Source organism: Podarcis liolepis (genome assembly GCF_965112155.1).
Source record: "Podarcis liolepis genome assembly, chromosome: 6".
Classification (NCBI taxonomy): Eukaryota; Metazoa; Chordata; class Lepidosauria; order Squamata; family Lacertidae; genus Podarcis; species Podarcis liolepis.
This window is the reverse complement of record NC_139559.1, coordinates 48529300-48548112: the sequence shown is the minus strand read 5'-3', so window position 1 is coordinate 48548112 and position 18813 is coordinate 48529300. Positions and strand designations below refer to the sequence as shown.

The 18813-nt window shown below is 42.9% G+C and overlaps 1 protein-coding gene across 1 annotated transcript; it reads left to right on the top strand.

Moving 5' to 3' along the window:
* The first annotated feature begins 6 nt into the window (after positions 1–6).
* On the top strand, positions 7–18804 carry GNAT2 (G protein subunit alpha transducin 2). Its single transcript, XM_083509468.1, has 9 exons — positions 7–86; positions 9171–9213; positions 10539–10680; positions 12016–12173; positions 13942–14070; positions 14805–14934; positions 16513–16666; positions 16952–17162; positions 17742–18804. Exons 2-8 carry the CDS (start codon positions 9209–9211, stop codon positions 17140–17142), a joined length of 909 nt encoding a protein of 302 aa, XP_083365594.1. The 5' UTR covers positions 7–86; positions 9171–9208; the 3' UTR covers positions 17143–17162; positions 17742–18804.
* The last annotated feature ends 9 nt before the right edge of the window (positions 18805–18813 follow it).

Sequence of the window (18813 nt, the reverse complement as noted above, 5' to 3'; positions counted from 1 at the left end):
ACTTGCCAAGAGGTCCAAAGAACTGGAAAAGAAGCTACAGGAGGATGCAGATAAAGAGGCAAAGACAGTCAAGCTGCTACTGCTCGGTAGGTGTGCTGTAATGAGATCTTGTAGGGGGTGGGCTGCAAGGGGAACACACCACTGGCAAGCAAAATGAGAAGGCAGCTCTCTCCAGGGCTTCCTATACTATCACACGTTTCCGAATGAAGAATTCCAAAGGGAAAACATAGCTATTCTGTACCAACAGCTGTGGATGGGAGAGGAAAGTGTTTCATCTCAGTAGGGTGCTGGTGGCAAAAATAATAAAAATGGGAAAGTGCCTTTCAGTTCTGATTTAACCATGACGCACATGGAATGAAGGCAGCCACCCTCTGGTATGCCATTTTCCAAATTAGGCTTTTCCCAGACGATGACAAAAACTATGGTTGACGTTGCTGCCAAGCAACAGATCACTACTGCCCAAATAGCCAAGGACCGTGAAATATGGCAGAGAAATAGCTTGTTTCAGCACACACCGAGAAACAGAATTCAAAAAATAAAAATAGAAAGTATGTTTTCCTAAGTAGCACCAGATGGTTCCTCATTAGCTTGATGACCTCCTAAGTCGGCCGATCAGCCGGAACTCAAGATCTCTCAGCCCATTGGCTAGAACAAGATGTCACAAACACCCCTCTCCAGCAAAGCAGTCTCAGGCACCACAGTTGTCAGAAGAGATTAAGTGCTTCCAAGGAGAGTCAATGGCTGGAGGAGAACAAGGAAAGCTATGGCCCATGTTATTTTTGAATGTGCAAAACCATGTCTCTTGCATTCAATCTCCCTTCACAAGAAGAGGTGGCAAACTGATCTGTCAGCCTTTTCACGGCCTTTTGGAAAAGAAGAGGAATGGAGTCTGACATAGGTCCCTATCCTCTCAAAGGTGGATATATAAACACCCTATCTAAAGGACATTAGGTATTCTCAATTGGCTCTGCCAAAATAATACACCCTGAACTTGCCCTTTAAGCCATCCTAACCTTATTTTCATCACCAGCCCATAAGGACAGTTGTGAGGCTCGAGAGTTGTGGTTATAATGTGATAGTTATTTGCAGTCAAGTTTTCTTTGAATGAACAGCAAAGGCTTTTCAGGTCCTTGGGTCTGTGGTGCTGAAGGAAAGGCATTGGTGTCAATCCAGGTTTGCTTTCTTATAGGACTTAGAAATGAATTCATGTTACAAAATTCAGCCTTTACTTGAAAGCATTCTGTCTGCTTATATTGATGTTGACTTAGGTATTATCCTTTTGCTGAAAGAGTATTGATTGATTCCAGGTATTATCCTTTTGCTGAAAGAGTATTGATTGATTCCAGGTATTATCCTTTTGCTGAAAGAGTATTGATTGATTCCAGGTACCCTTTGTGCTTTGGGGTTGGTATTCAGACCAGCAATGGAGGTTTGTCCCTATGTGGTTTCGGTATCTATCCCCTGAACCTCTTGTCACTAAACATGAAAGGAGACCGGCAGAAGGCCAGCATCAAAATAGATTGACTTTCATTCTAGACAGCTTTACTGAGAGGCAAGAGTGGGTCCTCTCCCCCCCCCCCAAGTTGTAATTCCATGCAATGCTGAACATTCCCACTTGATATCTTCAGACACCTTCAGTGATGCTTCATGTGCCCCTCAAAGCTGGTTATTGTCATAGACTGGCTCCTGACAATTATTTACTTTTGGTGCGTGAGGTGGAGGGGAGACAAGTATGGGAGTATAAAATTATGCATTGTGCAGAGAAAATGGATAGAGGAAAGGTTTTGCACCTTCTCTCATAATACGAGACTGACACTGAATGTCAAGAGATACAGGACAGATAGAAGGAAGTATTTTGCACACCACATAAACTGCAGTATTTGCTAGCACAAGATGTGGTGATAGCCACCAACCTGGACAGCTTTGGAAGAGAATTAGAGAAGTTCATGAAAGATAAGGCAATCAATGGTTGCTCATCAGTATGGCTGCATACTACCTACAGGATCAAAAGCAGCAGGCCATCTGAATAGCAATTGCTAGGGAGCCACAGCAGAACTGGAATATTACCCTCGCCTTCTTCTGTCGGTTTACAATAGGCATCCGGTTGGCTGCTGTGAGAAGCAGGATGCCGAACTCAGTTAGCTCTTTGGTATAATCCATCAGGGCTCTTATGTTCTTATCCGTGGTTTTTGTGGCTGATGACTTTCCAAGTATAACCAGGATGTGCAGTGCTCCTAGGAGTGTACATCTTCCCAAGCTCCTGATTGCTGCACATATAAACTCATCTGAATGATGCCCTGCCTGTGTGGCTCATAGCTGTGAGCTGTTTCCATAACCCAGGGATGGGGAATCTGTGGGCTACCAGATGTTGCTCTCTGCCATGAACTAATCTAGAATGTGAATTAGTGGGAAGAAAGTGACTAATGGAGATTTTACAGGAGGTGGCACAAAATAAGCTGCACATATAAACTCATCTGAATGATGCCCTGCCTGTGTGGCTGATATTTTAGTGTTTTTTGGTTTCTGTGGAAGCCGCCCAGAGTGGCTGGGGAAACCCAGCCAGATGGGCGGGGTACAAATAATAAATTATTATTATTATTATTATAAGTTTGAGACAAGAAAGCGCATGGTTAAAGAAAGTAGCTGGACATCTTGTAAAGTTGTGCGAGCTCAGTGAATTTTTAGAGTCCCGTAGTGGGTGACCGTAGGTGCAGTTGATATGCAGAAATGAACAGCAGTGCACAGTTTATTGCTGGGCAAAGGAAAGGGAACACCTTGTGCCAGCTCATTCAATAGTGTTCTGAAAAGCACAGGCTTCTCCAGACACAAAGGCCTAGAGGATATAGGAACACAGATGTCACACCCCGGCCAGAAAGCCTGTTCACCCACCCAGCCCCTGAGAATTCAAAGATCAAGATAAAAGCACCTCTGGCATTCTACATGCAGCAGGAAAAGATGTTGCCACTCCCACCTTTTAGCTCAGCCAAGTCAAAGTTTGAGAAATTAGAAACCACTGCTATTAGGAGCAGTGGGTTGCATGGAAACTCCTCCTGCATGGAAAAGAAGCAGGATCCCATGTGCTTGCTCCAACAAAATGGCTTCTTGCAATAAACCTTCCACAGGAAGAAAAAAGAAGAAGAGCATAGATCAAATAGCTGAAGTAGCATATATCAAATGTGCAGATAGCCTGTGCTTGCCTGCCACTGTGCAAGATGGGTTCCTTCAGGTGACAGCAGGGAGGTTAGGATCAGGGTGATTAAGTCCTAATTCTAAGCAGCTTCCTGTTTTGGAATAAGCAGCTTAAGGTGATGAGATGAGGAAACATACTGTGGCTGCTGAAGAAGACTGAAGGGCAAGCGAAGAAGATAACTGTTGAGAAATAGAGCCGGGTGGGGAACCTCAGGCCCTTTATGGGAATTCCCATCAGACCCATACCTCCTTTCCAGCCTTTCCCTGCACCCTTCCTTGTGCTTTTGACTAGCTGGAATGTGTCCCTGAAGTATGATAGTACTCAATTGCCAGGATGGAGGTGGAGGTGTGTATGTGTAGCAACCTCTTGACTACTGTTCAAGCATCTGATCTGTTGCTCCGCCTACTTTGGCCTCTGGCTCCACCCACCACTGAGGGCTGCCCATAAGGCAATGCTGCCCTCAGGCTGAAAAAGCTTCCCTACTCCTGAAAAAGTGAGCACCTAAAGAACACACACTTCTAAGCCAGCACATCTAAAACGCAAATATCTACTGATGTGAGGTAAAATATGAATCAGTCCCAGTGGAAGTTACTATTATGAATCTACTTTGCAGCGGTGAGAAGGCCTCTGTAACTAAGCAAATTTTAAAACATAATTGGGACTATATTGTTGCCTTTTTAAAAATAGCCCACATTGGCTCCAGGTTGTCTCAACTTAGGGCTGTTGGCCGTCACTAGAATTGGAATACCTGTAGGTGGAGGTATGGTTTGATACAAACGTGGAGAGGGGCATTTATAGTGTAATCCTATGCAGAAGTAAATCCTATTGATTTCAATGGGGTTTATTCACAGGAAAGGAGGTATAGGAATGTGGTTCACAAGTGTGCCCTGCTTAGCAAAACCTAGGTACTTCCCTTAAATGAAAAAGTTGTCTAGACAACTATCTTGAAGGACTGGTTTTTTGTGTTTAGTTCTAGTACAGAAGGGTGAGGAACCTTCCAGAAGTTGTTGGGATTCAACTCCAATACACAGTCTGATTTGGCCCTAGGGGTAGTAATGTACATGGGGTATTTCCAGCTGACAGTAAATCCATGCATCATTAATTCAATATGGCAGTAACGCTAGCTCCCATGCAACATCAGCTCCCATGTAACAGAAGTGACGGTGGCCTTGCCCAGAGGGCAATGGTAGCTGATCCTCATTAGGACTGGTAGGGCGGAAGGCAGATGTGCCAACAGTAGGTGGAGCCAGAACCAATGACAGGCAGAGCCACGGCCTGATTGGTTGCACTGAACAAGACAGGCAAGTAGGGGCTGGCTTCTGGGGCAGACTGAGGTGGAGGGGCTATTCCCCATTTGCCCTATTAGACCAGCCTCCATTGCTGAAGGGGGATATCTGTACTCTGGTTTGCTGACCGGGGTTAGCCTGATTGGCACATCAGTAAAGTGCTGAACCTGCAAATAAAATATAAAAGTAGGGGTGCCAGTTGAGGAGTGGCAGTGGAGATGGTGTCCCTCCCTGATTCCAGGCCACATATTCCGTGGGAGCACCCCCATCTACAAGTTTACGGGGCAGCTTTTTTTGGAACTAGATCCAGGAGCAAACCTTGGAACCATGCTGTGAACTGCTCCTACGCACCTGCCAGGGGTGACATTCAGCATAGGCCTGGCCTACCTAGTAATTTCAAAGGCTGGTCTTAGTTTACCTAGTCATTGTTGGCTTCAGTATTTAACCTTCTACTTGTGCTGGGTTAACAGACAGCAATAGAAATGTTTAGGAGAGAGAGAGACAGACAGACAGAAAGAGATACTGAGATGGCCTCATTTCTTGACCTCGGTGCTTAAGGCTGAATGCCAGCCTGTGAGGAACCACAGTTTGTCTGTGGCCTCATATCATCTGTAGGCAGTCTACTTTCTCCTTGAGTTAGATATAATTCCACAACTACTCGATTTTGGAATATGAAATGGCACCCTAGGATGGAGTTGTGTTTCTTACTACTAGTGATTTCACAAGCAGAATCCAAGAGCTGCCATGACAATCATACAATCAAATTATTGAGTGCATTTAGCATGCTAGATTTCTCTCTGTGTGTGAGAGAGAGGGGGGGGGAGGGGATGGACAAAAAGAGAGATATCAGTGAGAAATAACCAAGAATAGCCAGGTGAGGATAAGAAAGAATCTTCCTGCCAGGCCACTTTGCCATCTAAAGAATAGGAACAGTGTACACTGCAAGCACCAAGACCACAAATCCTTATTAGACTGAAGTTTTGTCTCCTAAACAGTTCATGCACAATACTGGGAGGAAACCTGAGGCATTTCAGAAATGAAAAATCAAAATATTAAAGCAGCCAGCCAAAATATTAAATCCAGCCTCCACTGCACTGGATCAAAGAGCTTCTATAAATGGTTGCAATTGGGGGGGGGGGGACGACCAATGGCTAAAATGTTTTGATTTGAAAGGCAGTTAAATTGAACTTTTAATCTACTCCTTGATGATACCTGATGGGTGCTTATTTTTATATTTTTCATTACAAATATTGTGTATGTGCTTTTAAAATTCTATTTTCTCTCTCTGATTATTTGCGGGGGGTTATTGGGTTGTTCTTGTTTTTATTTTGATTATGCATTTTGTTTTTTTATATTGTGATTTTATCCTGTGAACTGCCCTGAGGCCTGTGGGTATGGGCGGTATATAAATATAATCAATACTGTAATAATAATAATAATAATAATAATAATAATAATAATAATAATAGGTGGATACAGAAGCATCTGCTATATGAAAGAGGCTGTGTCGCTAAGCCCAGCATAGGGAGGCCCAGCAGAATGATTTGGCCTCTATCCAAATCCATTCCCTTGGTAACTTCCTTAGTAATTACTTTGCCTCTTTATTCTTAATGCATGTCGTAGGAACACTCCCAGCATTTCCTCTTTTGCTTTCTTGTATGACATCCTGGAAATGGCACAATCCATACTGCATTACCATGCTGCATTACCAAAGGCTTTCTACTTATAGAGACTGACGTAGTTGCACGGGGGGTGGGGACCAGATTCCTCTAACTGTCTGCACTGTTCCTTTAACATGCATCCCCTGAGAGGCTCGCATAATGCTTTCTGTTCCAGCAATAACTGAAACATATTTAACACTTTATTAGCAAGGCTGTGTCTTCTTCCGTGCAAGATCTCTTCAGAAAATCAAAACCAGCATCTTTAGTAGATACTCCAAGAAGCACACAATGCTGCTCAGATCCGAACTATTTTAGATTTTTAAAGTTTTTGTTGTTGTTTTTAAGAAAAAAAATGTTTACCTCAGCATAACTGCAGCAAGACACAAGTAGACAGGGCATCTTCTCTCTCTAAAACAAAACAAAACAAAACAAAAGCCTCAAGATAAACATGGAAAGTGTCTGAAGTATCTGTGTCCAAGAGTATATTCCCTAGTGGAAGATTTGCAACAAACATCCCATGTCATTGGCGCCCCTTTTCATGCCAATAGGTCTCTCTAAAGATGTCCTTGTATAGCCAGAGAGTGTAAAGTGCATTTCTTTCAATTTCCATATTGAATGCAACAAAAACAATTTATCAATAAAATTATCTCTTTTGGAATGGTATCTCTAAGTTCCAGTTGTTTGGTGGATTTCTCCATGAGAGTTGCCACCCAGACCTGCACAGCCACATTTCCAAAGAGATGTACTCTCAAGTCTGATGGGAAATTTTCTTGAACTTATTTCAAGCTCTAAAAAAACCCCATACAAATAATGAACTGCTCCCACTCTCTTTTCTCATCAATGAAATAGACATGACTGGTCAGACTGGCAAACAACAGCAGCTCTTTCATTGGCCTATGAAGGAAAAAAGCAGGCATTTTCTAGTTAGCAGTTGGAGCAGTGATTTTGTGCTTAGCAGTTTGCATCAAGAGGCTTTACACATTACATTTTCAGCAGGGACACGTTACATGTTCCCGGTAACTCCTTGCTCTACTAATCTGTTGTAATTACAGTGGTACCTCGGGTTAAGTACTTATTTTGTTCCGGAGGTCCGTTCTTAACCTGAAACTGTTCTTAACCTGAAGCACCACTTTAGCTAATGGGGCCTCCTGCTGCCGCCGCACCGCCAGAGCACGATTTCTGTTCTCATCCTGAAGCAAAGTTCTTAACCCGAGGTAATATTTCTGGGTTAGCGGAGTCTGTAACCTGAAGCATATGTAACCCAAGGTACCACTGTAGTGTATACACCATTTTAGAGAGGGAGAGAGAAATGTAGCTTCTTCAAGTGTTAGTTTCAACTCATATATGGTACAGATCTGTAACATTTAACTGCAAAAACAGAAAGGCTGCTGAGGAGTGGGTTCCATTTTATAATAGTTTCACATATTTTTGTTTCAACTCCCTGCAAATAAAAAGACTAGGAAATTAGTCTGAGGGATTCAAAGCCAAACTGTTCCTTACTGTGCTAGTTTTCAGTTAGCAGGGATTGTGTGGGTGTTTTTAACACAGGAGAACATTAAATCATTGAATCCCCACCTATAATCTGAAGCAACAAAACCGTTTCTACCTTAGAACATTAGACTGTAACTACGGAAGAGAATGGAGGGGGTCAGGGATTGAAGGAAAACTGAAACAGGTATATTCTTATTCCTTGGCAAATATTCTAAAATATATTGAAGTTTAGGAGGGAGAGAAAAATGTGAGCTAACTTGTCCTCTGTTCATAGTCCCTACCTGTGGAATCTTAATTGAGAGCATGTTGAAACTCTGCAAAGGAATTCTATGGAGGATAGTATTTTAAACTTTGTTTGCTACGCTGTAATGCTAGGAAGGAAAGACGGGGAGGGAGGAGAGGGGGAATGGAAGCAAGACTAACACCATATCTTCTGAAACCGTTTGCCACATCATTCTCCTGCATGTGTGGATTAGGCCCGATCAATAAAGTAGGCTTTCAGAATAATTTCATAGGGAGAGAAAAAATATTACTGGTACATATTAATGGTTGATGTAGAAATAATATATGAAGGAGTCAGGTCCAACAGCAACAGGCTTTACTGCAGTTATAAATAAAGTTGTAGACAGGTCTTCAACTTGAATTAGGAATGCTTCAGTATTCAGGGTGGGATGTCTTTTAATAGGCCAGGGCTCCACTTTGGGATATATATCAAGACACATCAAACAATGCACACACCACCCTGCTTATATTACTAAGCAAGCCTTTGCCCTCCCAGATATCTGGGACTGGACTTCAACACTGGGTTGAACCTCAGTTACTGCACAAAGAATGGGGTGTGTGGTATTGCCAAGATGCAGGGCAATAATGAGCAACAACACCTCCTGCAGCATGTCTCAAGCTCTTTGGGCTGTCGAGTTTGCTAGCCTATGCTCCTGTTCCCCACGATGTATACCGTAATTTCCTCTCCCCCCCCCAAACCATCATGCCCACCTTACATCCCATCCATCGCTTTCAAAATGTCAAGTTAAAAATCTGAATTAGGTGCACAAAATTGCAAAACACCACCTTTCAGAAAGCCAGCTGGATATAAGCACAAATGAAGCGTGCCAATTTGACCTATCTAATGTCACCTGCAGTTTCTAAAGCTCCTGTATACTGCCATATCATTTACCCTAGGTGTTGCTTAAGAAGACGTGTGCAGCTATCTTGCTCAAGCAACTAACTGTCCACTTGAATAGTCCATCCATATGTGCATCAGAGGAGGAGGTGGTGATCACTGATGTTCCTCCACAAACACGAAGCCACATGTCCCCTCTGATCTTATGTCACCCATATGAATAGGCCACGGGCATTTATTTGCGTAAGCCTGCTGACCTAACGTCTGAACTGGGGAACTTGGCAATGGAAAGACATTCCAGTAAGAAAATATAAAATAGTTAAGTGCCAAGACAAAACGACCCCTGTCTTTTAGCAAAGTGATCTGCATGTGTATCTTTCCCCATATTCTGCCACTAATCTGTTTCCTTTTACTTCTTTCAGGTGCTGGAGAGTCAGGCAAGAGTACAATTGTCAAACAGATGAAGTGAGTATTGCCTTCTAGACTGGGGGCCAAGAGCCCTAAAAACAGGGGCGTCCTTGAGCCCTTTTCCTCCTGCGTTGCTATCCCACACCAACCCAGAGTAGCACATTTAGAGGCTGTTGTTGGCAACAGGACTGAGCTGGGACAAATAACTTAGATTATGGAAGGCTTAAAACACAAATAAAAATAGCATTTAGTTAAAAGCAAGCTAGGGCAACATGGAATAACTGCTTGCTTCACAAGCTGATCCTGAGCAGGATAAGGAAGAAATAATGCTTTATATGCTATAGCACAGAGATGGGGAACCTATTGCCCTCTAGATGTTGCTGGACTACAACTCCCATCATCCCTGACCATTGGCCATGCTGACTGGGACTAATGGGAATTGTAGTCCACAACATCTGGAGGGCACCAGATCCCTAGTTCCTGCTATAGCAGATTCATTGACTAATCTACATTAATTTCCCTGCACATGGTTTTAGTAATCCTCATAATAATAAGCCTGCAATAAAGGCTGATGGCAAAGTCCATAATGTCATATTTCTAAGCCCTGTGGCTTATGAACTGACAAACAAACAGCAAAAGATAAATGCAGTTCTGTTACTCTTCCTTTAGTAGCCTTTAGTATTCCCTGGGATACTCAAAACTTTCTGGGAACTTAGATTTAACACCAGAGTGAAAGTGCAAACCATACAGGAAGAGGCATCTTAAACTGTAGCAGTAACCAATGTGACTACACCCACACCCACACCCACCTACCCTACTCATGAATTCCAACAATAGAAAAGTGACCTACAAACTTAACGGCCATCATTTTAATACACAGGCCTTCAGTGAAAGGGCAGCTAATTATATATCATGAGGCATCTTGGCAACATTTTCCTACAATCCTTTATAGGTGATGACCTTATACATCATATCTGTCCATGTATCTAGGACTTACAGCCTTCACATTCAAGCAACATACAAATAAAACTCAAGGCCTTTCAATGGAATAGGCAGTATTCTCATTTTTGCTGCACAATTAATGGGAGCCATTTATTGTTCTGGGAAAATGTCAAAACTGCTGCCCCATGGAGTACAATCAGGCACAGGGCAAAATGTGTTCCTCACCCAGACATGGTCATCTCAGCCAATGTGGTTTGGGGCAGGTTTTACTCTGTGATGTCTTAGATTATGGTCCTTTTAAAAAACTTTCTTCCCCCAGAGCAAATAGATGCCATTTATTATGCATCTCTATAAAATGGGTAGAACTTCTCAAGAAGATCCAGAGTGGTTATTTCATCTATGGCGACTGTTCCCTCTCCCCCGCCCCCCTTCTTACCCAGGATTATCCATCAAGATGGTTACACGGAAGAAGAATGTTTGGAGTTCAAAGCAGTTATTTACGGCAACATCTTGCAGTCCATCTTGGCCATCATCAGAGCCATGACCACCCTGGGGATTGATTATGCGGATTCAAGCCGAGCGGTCAGTATCCTTGTGCATGACAGGAGCATGTTTTCGTTGAGCGAATGAGGATCTCTGGAAAAGGGGAGGGCCAAGGCATTTGCAGCTACAATGTGGCTGATGTGCTAAAAAGGGACCTGCTATTAAAGTTTGTTTATTTGTGTTCAAGGTCAATATGTATAATCATACAACAGGAATGCCATTGCCGCTAGATACGTTTCCTATCTTTATTCCCATGAGATGTTCTGAAGAAAAATAGGTAGGAAAGGACAGGTGGAATAGCCAAGCACCAGAACAGTAAGAGTTAGTATAACTGTGATCTCAGTGCACTGTGCTGCACCCTTCATAAGATATCAAAAAGAGATTTGGGCTTCAGCCTCAAGTCGAAGCAGCTACGGGATGATGCCACCTGGTGGCTAAAGACCACTTTTCAAGAGCAGTAGCCATAGATTCACCGGAGCTGATTCATAGAAGGGCTGTAACTCAGCAGTAGAGCATCTGGTTTGCATGCAGAAGGTCCTCAGCATCTCTGGAATGGGTTGGGAAAGATTCTCTTGTATGAGATACAGGTGAGGGCACTGCCAGTCAGTGCAGTCAGTTCGGAGAGAGATGAACAGCTGGTCTATAAGGCAGCTTCCTTCGCTCCTAGAATTATGGTGTCAGAATAAGACCTCCAGTGGTACCTAGGCTGTGGCCACAGTTGCACTTTACCTTCTCCTACCTAACACCATTAATGGTGAGAATCAAAGTACTTACTGAAAAAGGTAAGAGTGAGAGTGTGCTGGGACACCACCCAACACATGATGTTTCTGGAAAGAAGCCATGTTGGAGCAGGTCACCACACAGAAGGTGCCAAGATGGTAGCACACACACCTGCATCCACGTGAGTGGTAATGTGGAAGCACAGACACATTTCTAGACCAGCTTTTCCCCTATAGCTTAAATCATCTCCAGCAGATGCTTACTGTATTTGCACCTTCTCATAATACTTCCCAATAAATGCTCAACTTGAGAAACCATTGACCAACCATAGGAGGTTTTTTGTTGTTTATTAAATCTCCAGACCAAAGTTGATTTGTTGCAATTTGAACTTTTTTCTTCAATTCCTTGTCAATAATGGCCCTGGTAAACAACTGTTCCTCCTTTTTTTAAAATGCATTGTTGTCCTCTGATTTGATGCATGCCCTGTAAGAAGACCTCTGCAAAGTCAGAAAGGAGGAAATTATGAAGTGCCCAAACCGTGCGGCTAAAAACAGGTTGTGAGGGTGCAAAATACAAACACTTGAATATGAGGTTCTGCCGTACCCTTGTCACCAAGGAAACCACAGTCTCCTTACAGGCTCTGTCTCTTTACAGGATGAGGGGCGACAGCTGTTCAACTTGGCTGACTCCATTGAAGAAGGAACCATGCCTCCAGAGCTAGTGGACTGTATAACCAAACTCTGGAAGGATGCAGGTGTTCAGGCCTGCTTTGAGCGAGCCGCTGAGTACCAGCTCAACGACTCTGCCTCCTAGTAAGTTGGTCCCTGTGGAAGCATATTGGGGAGGGGAGAGGCAATATTGCCAGCAGAAGGGGTTGTGGCAGAGAGACTTCAGAGAGAGAGAGAGAGAGAGAGAGAGAGAGAGAGAGAGAGAGAGACTGCCATGCATTTATATAGTACATTTCGGCTTTAGCTAGTGCCCTCCAGATATTTTTGACTACAAATCCCATCAGCCCCAAACATATGTAGTACACAAAGCAAACGAACTTGCCCTGTCAGGCTTCTCCATCTTTTGAAATGCAGCAAGCTTCTGCAGATCACTTCTTTCCTTGTGCCTTACCATAGCGTTCCATTCAATGCTGCACAAGAGCTCTACTTGTACAACTAGACTTTCCCCTCCTCCTCTCTCCCCATGCTTTGGAAGGACCCCCAATCCTCCAGAGCAGATCTTGAGGATGGAGAGGGTGGGGATGGAGATGGAAGAGTAAGCTCCATTGTGCAAGCGGAAGTCTAATGTGGGAATGCAACAGGAACCCTGTATGCAACCCACGATCTCCAAGCCAGTAGTCCCCTTCCCATAGATGCTAAGCAGCACGGGAGTCACTTCCCTGCAGAGAGATCCCACATCACTGGAGAGCAGGTGTGAATGCAGCAACATGGGTAAGACTAGTCATTTAAGTCTTTTGCACCTCACTGGCACTCGACAGGGTTGAAAGCCAGTGGGAAAGATCCACCATTTGGCTGGGCTGTTCATACTTCCCAGGAGTGTGGGATCAACTCACAGGAAAGAGGCTCCCATGCAACTGGCGAGTATGGATAAGAGAGGTGACCCCACCCAACATGTGTGTTAAGATGCTATTCGCTTGAAGTGAAAAAGAACAGGAGCATGACAAATGGTCCCTAGTCTGCAGACCTCCAGTGCCACATCACTAGTGCTCCTGGGTGCCCTGCAATTGTGCCACCACAACCAAGCCTTCTAACAATGCAGCTGGAAGCTTAGGGCAGGTTAGATGTGCACTGCCTACTTGCTTTCTGCTGTACACTTCTTAGGGCAGTTTAGGGCCTGAGGAACCAAAAGCGCTGGCTGTGCCCACAGTAAATATAATGGCTGCCAATTTCCTTGTGGAGCAATTGACCAGGAGCCATCCCTTTCTATTTTTGCTAGCTTTGTTGGCGGAAGTTTGAAACAAACAGAGGTCTATCCTAGCCATGACCGAAGGGCTGGCAAAAGCAAACAGCTGCAAATTTAAACAGATCCAACCAAATACAACAGCCTAATAAACTGCAAATTAGTAACCCACAACAATTGCACAATTCTTGCAGTACCTTAAGAGAAGCAGAGAGCCCTGGTAAATGTTTGCATGTGTTCTAAGCCACTGCATTAGCAGAGACAGTATTGCTGCCCGAGTCCTCTTTAACCTGTTACTCTCCATTTTTGTAGAAGCAGAACATTTTGAACCCAGTTCCCAGCTGCTCACATATGGTTTCCTGTGTATATGAGTATAATATACACATCACCTAACACTTCCAACCACTTGGATCTAGACAAGTCAAGGGTAATTACGTTCAGCCAAAAGGATGTAGTGGTCCGATCCTGCAAGTTCTGGGTTCAACACCTTGCTAAGCCATGAAGACTCCAGATGGCTTTGGAGAAGAGTCACTCGGCCTCAGCTTCCCATCTGGAAAATGGGGAATACAAATAGTGATTTACCCCCCCAATTTGTGAGGATGAACAATTTATTACAAAGGCCCCACATGTGCTGTAGACATTACAGCATTATGTCTCCATTTCCTTCTGCAGCTACCTGAACCAACTGGATAGGATATGTGCTCCCGGCTACCTCCCCAACGAACAGGATGTATTGCGATCACGAGTTAAGACCACAGGTATCATAGAGACAAAGTTTGGTGTCAAAGACCTCAACTTCAGGTGAGAAAGAAAACCCTTCTATGTAGCCCTCCTTGTTCTTTATTCAGTCACAGCACATTCCATGTTCCATCTGCCAAATAGCAACATGGATAAACTCTGTTTATCTTAAAGATTGTCTCCTCCTGTATATGCCTGTGTACAGAGTACACTGTGCTTTATTCTCATGTGTGAAGTCCTACTCACTGCGCCACTACAGCACAGAAGTGTAGCAGGGCCTTCTTAGTTGTGTCCCCTTACTCTTACGGGATGCCCTTCCCAAGGAAGCCTGCGTGGCCCCATCACTGAGTGCCCTCAGTTCTCAAAAATGGTCTGTGGCTTCTATAATTTTTATATTTACGGTCTCTCTGCATCAACCATAGGAGTTATTTCCCCTTTTAATTGACCTCAGCTTGATTTTTGTTGGTGGAGCTATTCTACATATTCCGTTTTGCTACTTTTAGCCTTTTGATTTCTCTTTGGACATTTACTGTTTCAATGGTTGCTTGTTATCTATTTCCCTGAAGATCAAAAGGGATACACATTTTTACATTTCTGGTATTATCTTCATGTTTTTGTCTGAACTGTTGCATTATGCCTCCGGCCTGATGAACGGTAAAATATTCACCTCTTGTGAGTTCCAATCATATGTTCATTTAAAGCTACAATGCTGAGGAATGGCTCCTCCCTTCTAGCATGCTGTTTCAAATGGTTACCTTTGAAAATAAATATCATAATCATGACTCTTCTTTCTGCAGGATGTTTGATGTAGGTGGGCAGCGGTCTGAGCGCAAAAAGTGGATCCACTGCTTCGAAGGGGTGACCTGTATCATCTTCTGTGGAGCTCTCAGTGCTTATGACATGGTGCTGGTAGAAGATGATGAAGTGGTATGTTTTCTCGCTCAAACTCTTATGAAATTAATTATCGCTCCACAAACATGCCTGCATCCGCTTTGAAATCCAACAACCACCACAACAGCTCCCCTGTCCCACAGAATAAAAAATAACGCCAGGATCTTACCCTTACTTACATAAAGAGCCTGCCAAAAGTTGTTTTTGAGTAGAGCAGGGAGGAAAATTAGGGCCTTGGGGGAACTAGTACGTAGTTTGTTTCCAAATTGTGCTGCTCTGATGCAAATCCAGGAAGCATTGGCTTAACCCCTGCCTGAAAATAAATACGGCTCTGTGAGCATACATCCTAGAACCAGTTGATTCCAATCCTTCCTGTGCACTTTAAGGATTGGTAAAAGCCTCCAATTTACATCAATGGTGACATCAAAGGCAGGGCAGGCTTTTCAAGGCACAGGAAGGGTAAGAATTTTACCCCTAGTTTTACTAAGAATTCCTCCTGAAAACCCCAACGATTCTGAAAGAAGTATACATCACAAACACTTCCCTATTGCTGCAAGACCTATAGGTCAAATGCTGTTGAACTGTATTTCTCTGAATCCTTCTAAGGGAAAAGGAAATTCTGTTACTTTCACCAGTAGAACTGGGAAGCTGGAAATCTTACCAAAAGGAAGACATAGAAGTTGTGCCAAAAAAAGTGCATCAGCTATACAGCCCTCCCCCCTGACCCCAGTTGATCATAGTCTTTCCATCAATACTAACTAAAATAAGAGAAGGAAGCGATAGATGATTTACCCCACCATAAGCAAATTTAGTCGCCAAGCACAAAAGGAAAAAAGCAGCATGTCTGCAGCAACTGTCCACTGAAAGGAGGGAATCCAAGCTTGTTTTGCAGCCTGTTCCATACTCTGTAATTAAAAGGATCAAAACCTTATAGATGCAGTGCTTTCTAACTTATTTATATCGCTGAGAGAAAAAAACAACACAGGAGTTAGAACTTTGGCTAAGAAGAGTAGGCCAATACTGGTAAGACAGTAGATTAATGCCACAGCAACAGCAGTACTTTATAATGTGGGTGTGTTTTTAAACCCCAAAGCCCGAGGGCATTTAGGAAAAATCCATCTATTACAATTAGATTAACCAAGAGAGTCAAGTACATAGATGCATCAACCACTGAGCCAAACAGCTCCAGTATAGACTTGCTCCAATTTCAGTTTAAGAACAAGAACAAACCTGTGCAGAAAATGCCATGACACATGTACAAACGTTGCTACTTTTGCTTGGTCACCTCCCATTTGACTTCACAATAAATGGACGTTTTAAAATTCTGTCTTTCAACATTGTTCTACGCAACTTTTACATTTAGAGTTGCATCCCAAGCTGCAGGAATGGAATGGATTATCTGATCAGACCACAGGACTTCTCCTTCCCCTGTAACTCCGTGCTCATCCTCAGGGCACACAGGGGGCTATAAGGGGAATGTTTTGGAAGTAATTGAGAAGCATTTGGGGGTAATGGTCAAGTATTGTGCCTAGAAGCATACTCCACGGATAGAATGAACAGATGTTTTACACAAAGTCTTTGAGCTTGCTTGAACTGTGTGGTCTTCCCCTCTAGAACCGCATGCACGAATCCTTGCATCTGTTCAACAGTATATGCAATCACAAGTTCTTTGCTGCCACCTCCATTATTCTCTTCCTGAACAAGAAGGACCTCTTTGAGGAAAAGATCAAGAAAGTACATCTCAGCATTTGTTTCCCAGATTATGATGGTGAGTTGGTCGACCATTTCCGCCTTACAGTAGCCAGGCATCAAGAGCCAAGAACTGCTTCACATATGATGTAGAAACACACACTAAACATGGGTGACACATCATGTGCCATCTCTGACCCACTTCCTCCTCTGCTATAGGAAAGGAGGAATCAACAAGCATCCCCTCCTCTGGCAGGAGACTGCATTAGATCAAAAGCCCTTCTCTGAATGAGAAACTCTCCAATAAACTATGCCTCTTTCAGCAACATTTATAGCCTCTTCCTTGTTTCTCTTACGCACGCAGGTCCCAATACCTTTGAAGACGCAGGCAACTACATCAAACTTCAGTTCCTTGATCTGAACATGAGAAAAGATGTGAAAGAAATTTACAGTCACATGACTTGTGCCACAGACACACAGAACGTCAAATTTGTATTTGACGCAGTCACGGATGTCATCATCAAAGAGAACCTCAAGGACTGTGGCCTCTTCTAAGACTTCAGCTTTTTAAGAAGGTAATTTCCATTCTAAGGAACATAATCAACAATAGTAGTCCTCCTATGGAAGAGACTGGTGAATGGGTATCTTTAGCACTCACTTGATTCACAGAGCTGCTCCTGTAAATTTAAAACCACACTTAACCTTGCATTTGAGTTTACTCCAGCAGCCCAAGCTCACCAATGTTCCTTCAACAAAAAACAAAAACCACTTATTTTAGCAGTTATCCTTAGCTTCCCCAAAAGTGCAGCAAGTTTTGACATTGATGTTAATTCATTTTTAATAAGAATTTACTGTTCATTTCAAGAATTTGGAGAATGTTTCTGAATAGGGAGAGCTAACCATAAATTCTGAGGCAATTCCCATGCAAATGAATCAGACTGCCCCCCCACTACAAAGTGTAGCAACTACATCCGAGTATTTATAATGTACATCAGCCTAAATGAGAAATAAAATCATTAGCAACCTGACATTATAATTTGTCTCATGTGTTTATGTATTTGTGTAGAAGTCTTTTGTGGTGTTGCAGGATCTAAATGTCATGTTACATTGTATCTAATTTCTCTAAATGATCTCTCACCTTCTTCGTCAATTAGGAAAAAGGACTTGCAGTTAGCTTCACTGTTCTGCTTGAGCAGAGCCAACGGAGTAAATAAAAGCCACTCAAAGAGTCCACATTTTTCTATAACCTACCCATGGCACAAACTGTATACTTCCAAGAACATGCCACCAAAAGGGCATGAAGGAACAAAAGCTAAGAGCCTCCCATCTCTAAGCCATTTTCTTTGGTAGTTTTCCTCCTTTCTGAAATTCTCGGCAATCTGTAAACGACAACTTGAAAGAGAGCCAACACAATCTTGTCTGCAAACAATGAATCATGCGATACACTCGACGTTTGTGTGTGCATACAACTGAGATCTTTAAAAAGCATCAACCTTCTGTGGGAACGACACAATCAGTGCTTTTGTGGATTCTTCAGCAGAACCTCTGTATCTACAAATGGTCTGAACGGTGATTCTCAATGAAAATCCTAAAGGGTTGAATGTGCAAGTCCAACAATTTCTAGATTACACATGAAATCTAATTATCAGTGTGCAAATTAACCAAGAAAGTTAAGTAACATTTTTCAAACCTTCCAAGTAGATCAGTTTCAGTTCTTTGGAACTGGTGCAATTTGTCCCTACAGCCTTAAGTAAATAATTCATTTTCTTTCTAGTATCCAGCTTTCCCCATATTAGAAGGCCTGGTGAACTTAAGACTGATTTTCTTTCTCTATACCAACTCACCCCACTGAGTACAGCAGTACTGATCCCAACCCATCGCTTTACCGCTTGCTGTGAGACAATTGCTCTTGCTGTCTCTCTGGTCCCCGATGGAAAGAGGTCACAGCAATGTGTACAAGCAACCTATTGACATCACAGAGTCAGAAAACTTCTCCACAACATAGGAAATAGAAAGAAAATATACAAACTGGAAATGGTGACGTCAGGATTTTCACTCTGCTATTTAGCACTATCGTTCTTGATCATTTGTAAATAAGTCGTATGTTACTGTAGATAGGATTCTCTTTGTTATCAATATTTACTCCAGAGAATGGTTTAGGCAGCTACAACTGAATGTAGAACATTCGAAAATAAAGAAACGTGCATTAAAAATGTGGATACAGTG

What these genes read in the sequence shown, in the direction of transcription:
- GNAT2 (XM_083509468.1), top strand. An exon ending in GTCAAAGACCTCAACTTCAG is followed by an intron (nt 14,071 to 14,804) that starts GTGAGAAAGAAA and finishes TTCTTTCTGCAG; the next exon opens with GATGTTTGATGTAGGTGGGC. An exon ending in TTGTTTCCCAGATTATGATG is followed by an intron (nt 16,667 to 16,951) that starts GTGAGTTGGTCG and finishes TTACGCACGCAG; the next exon opens with GTCCCAATACCTTTGAAGAC.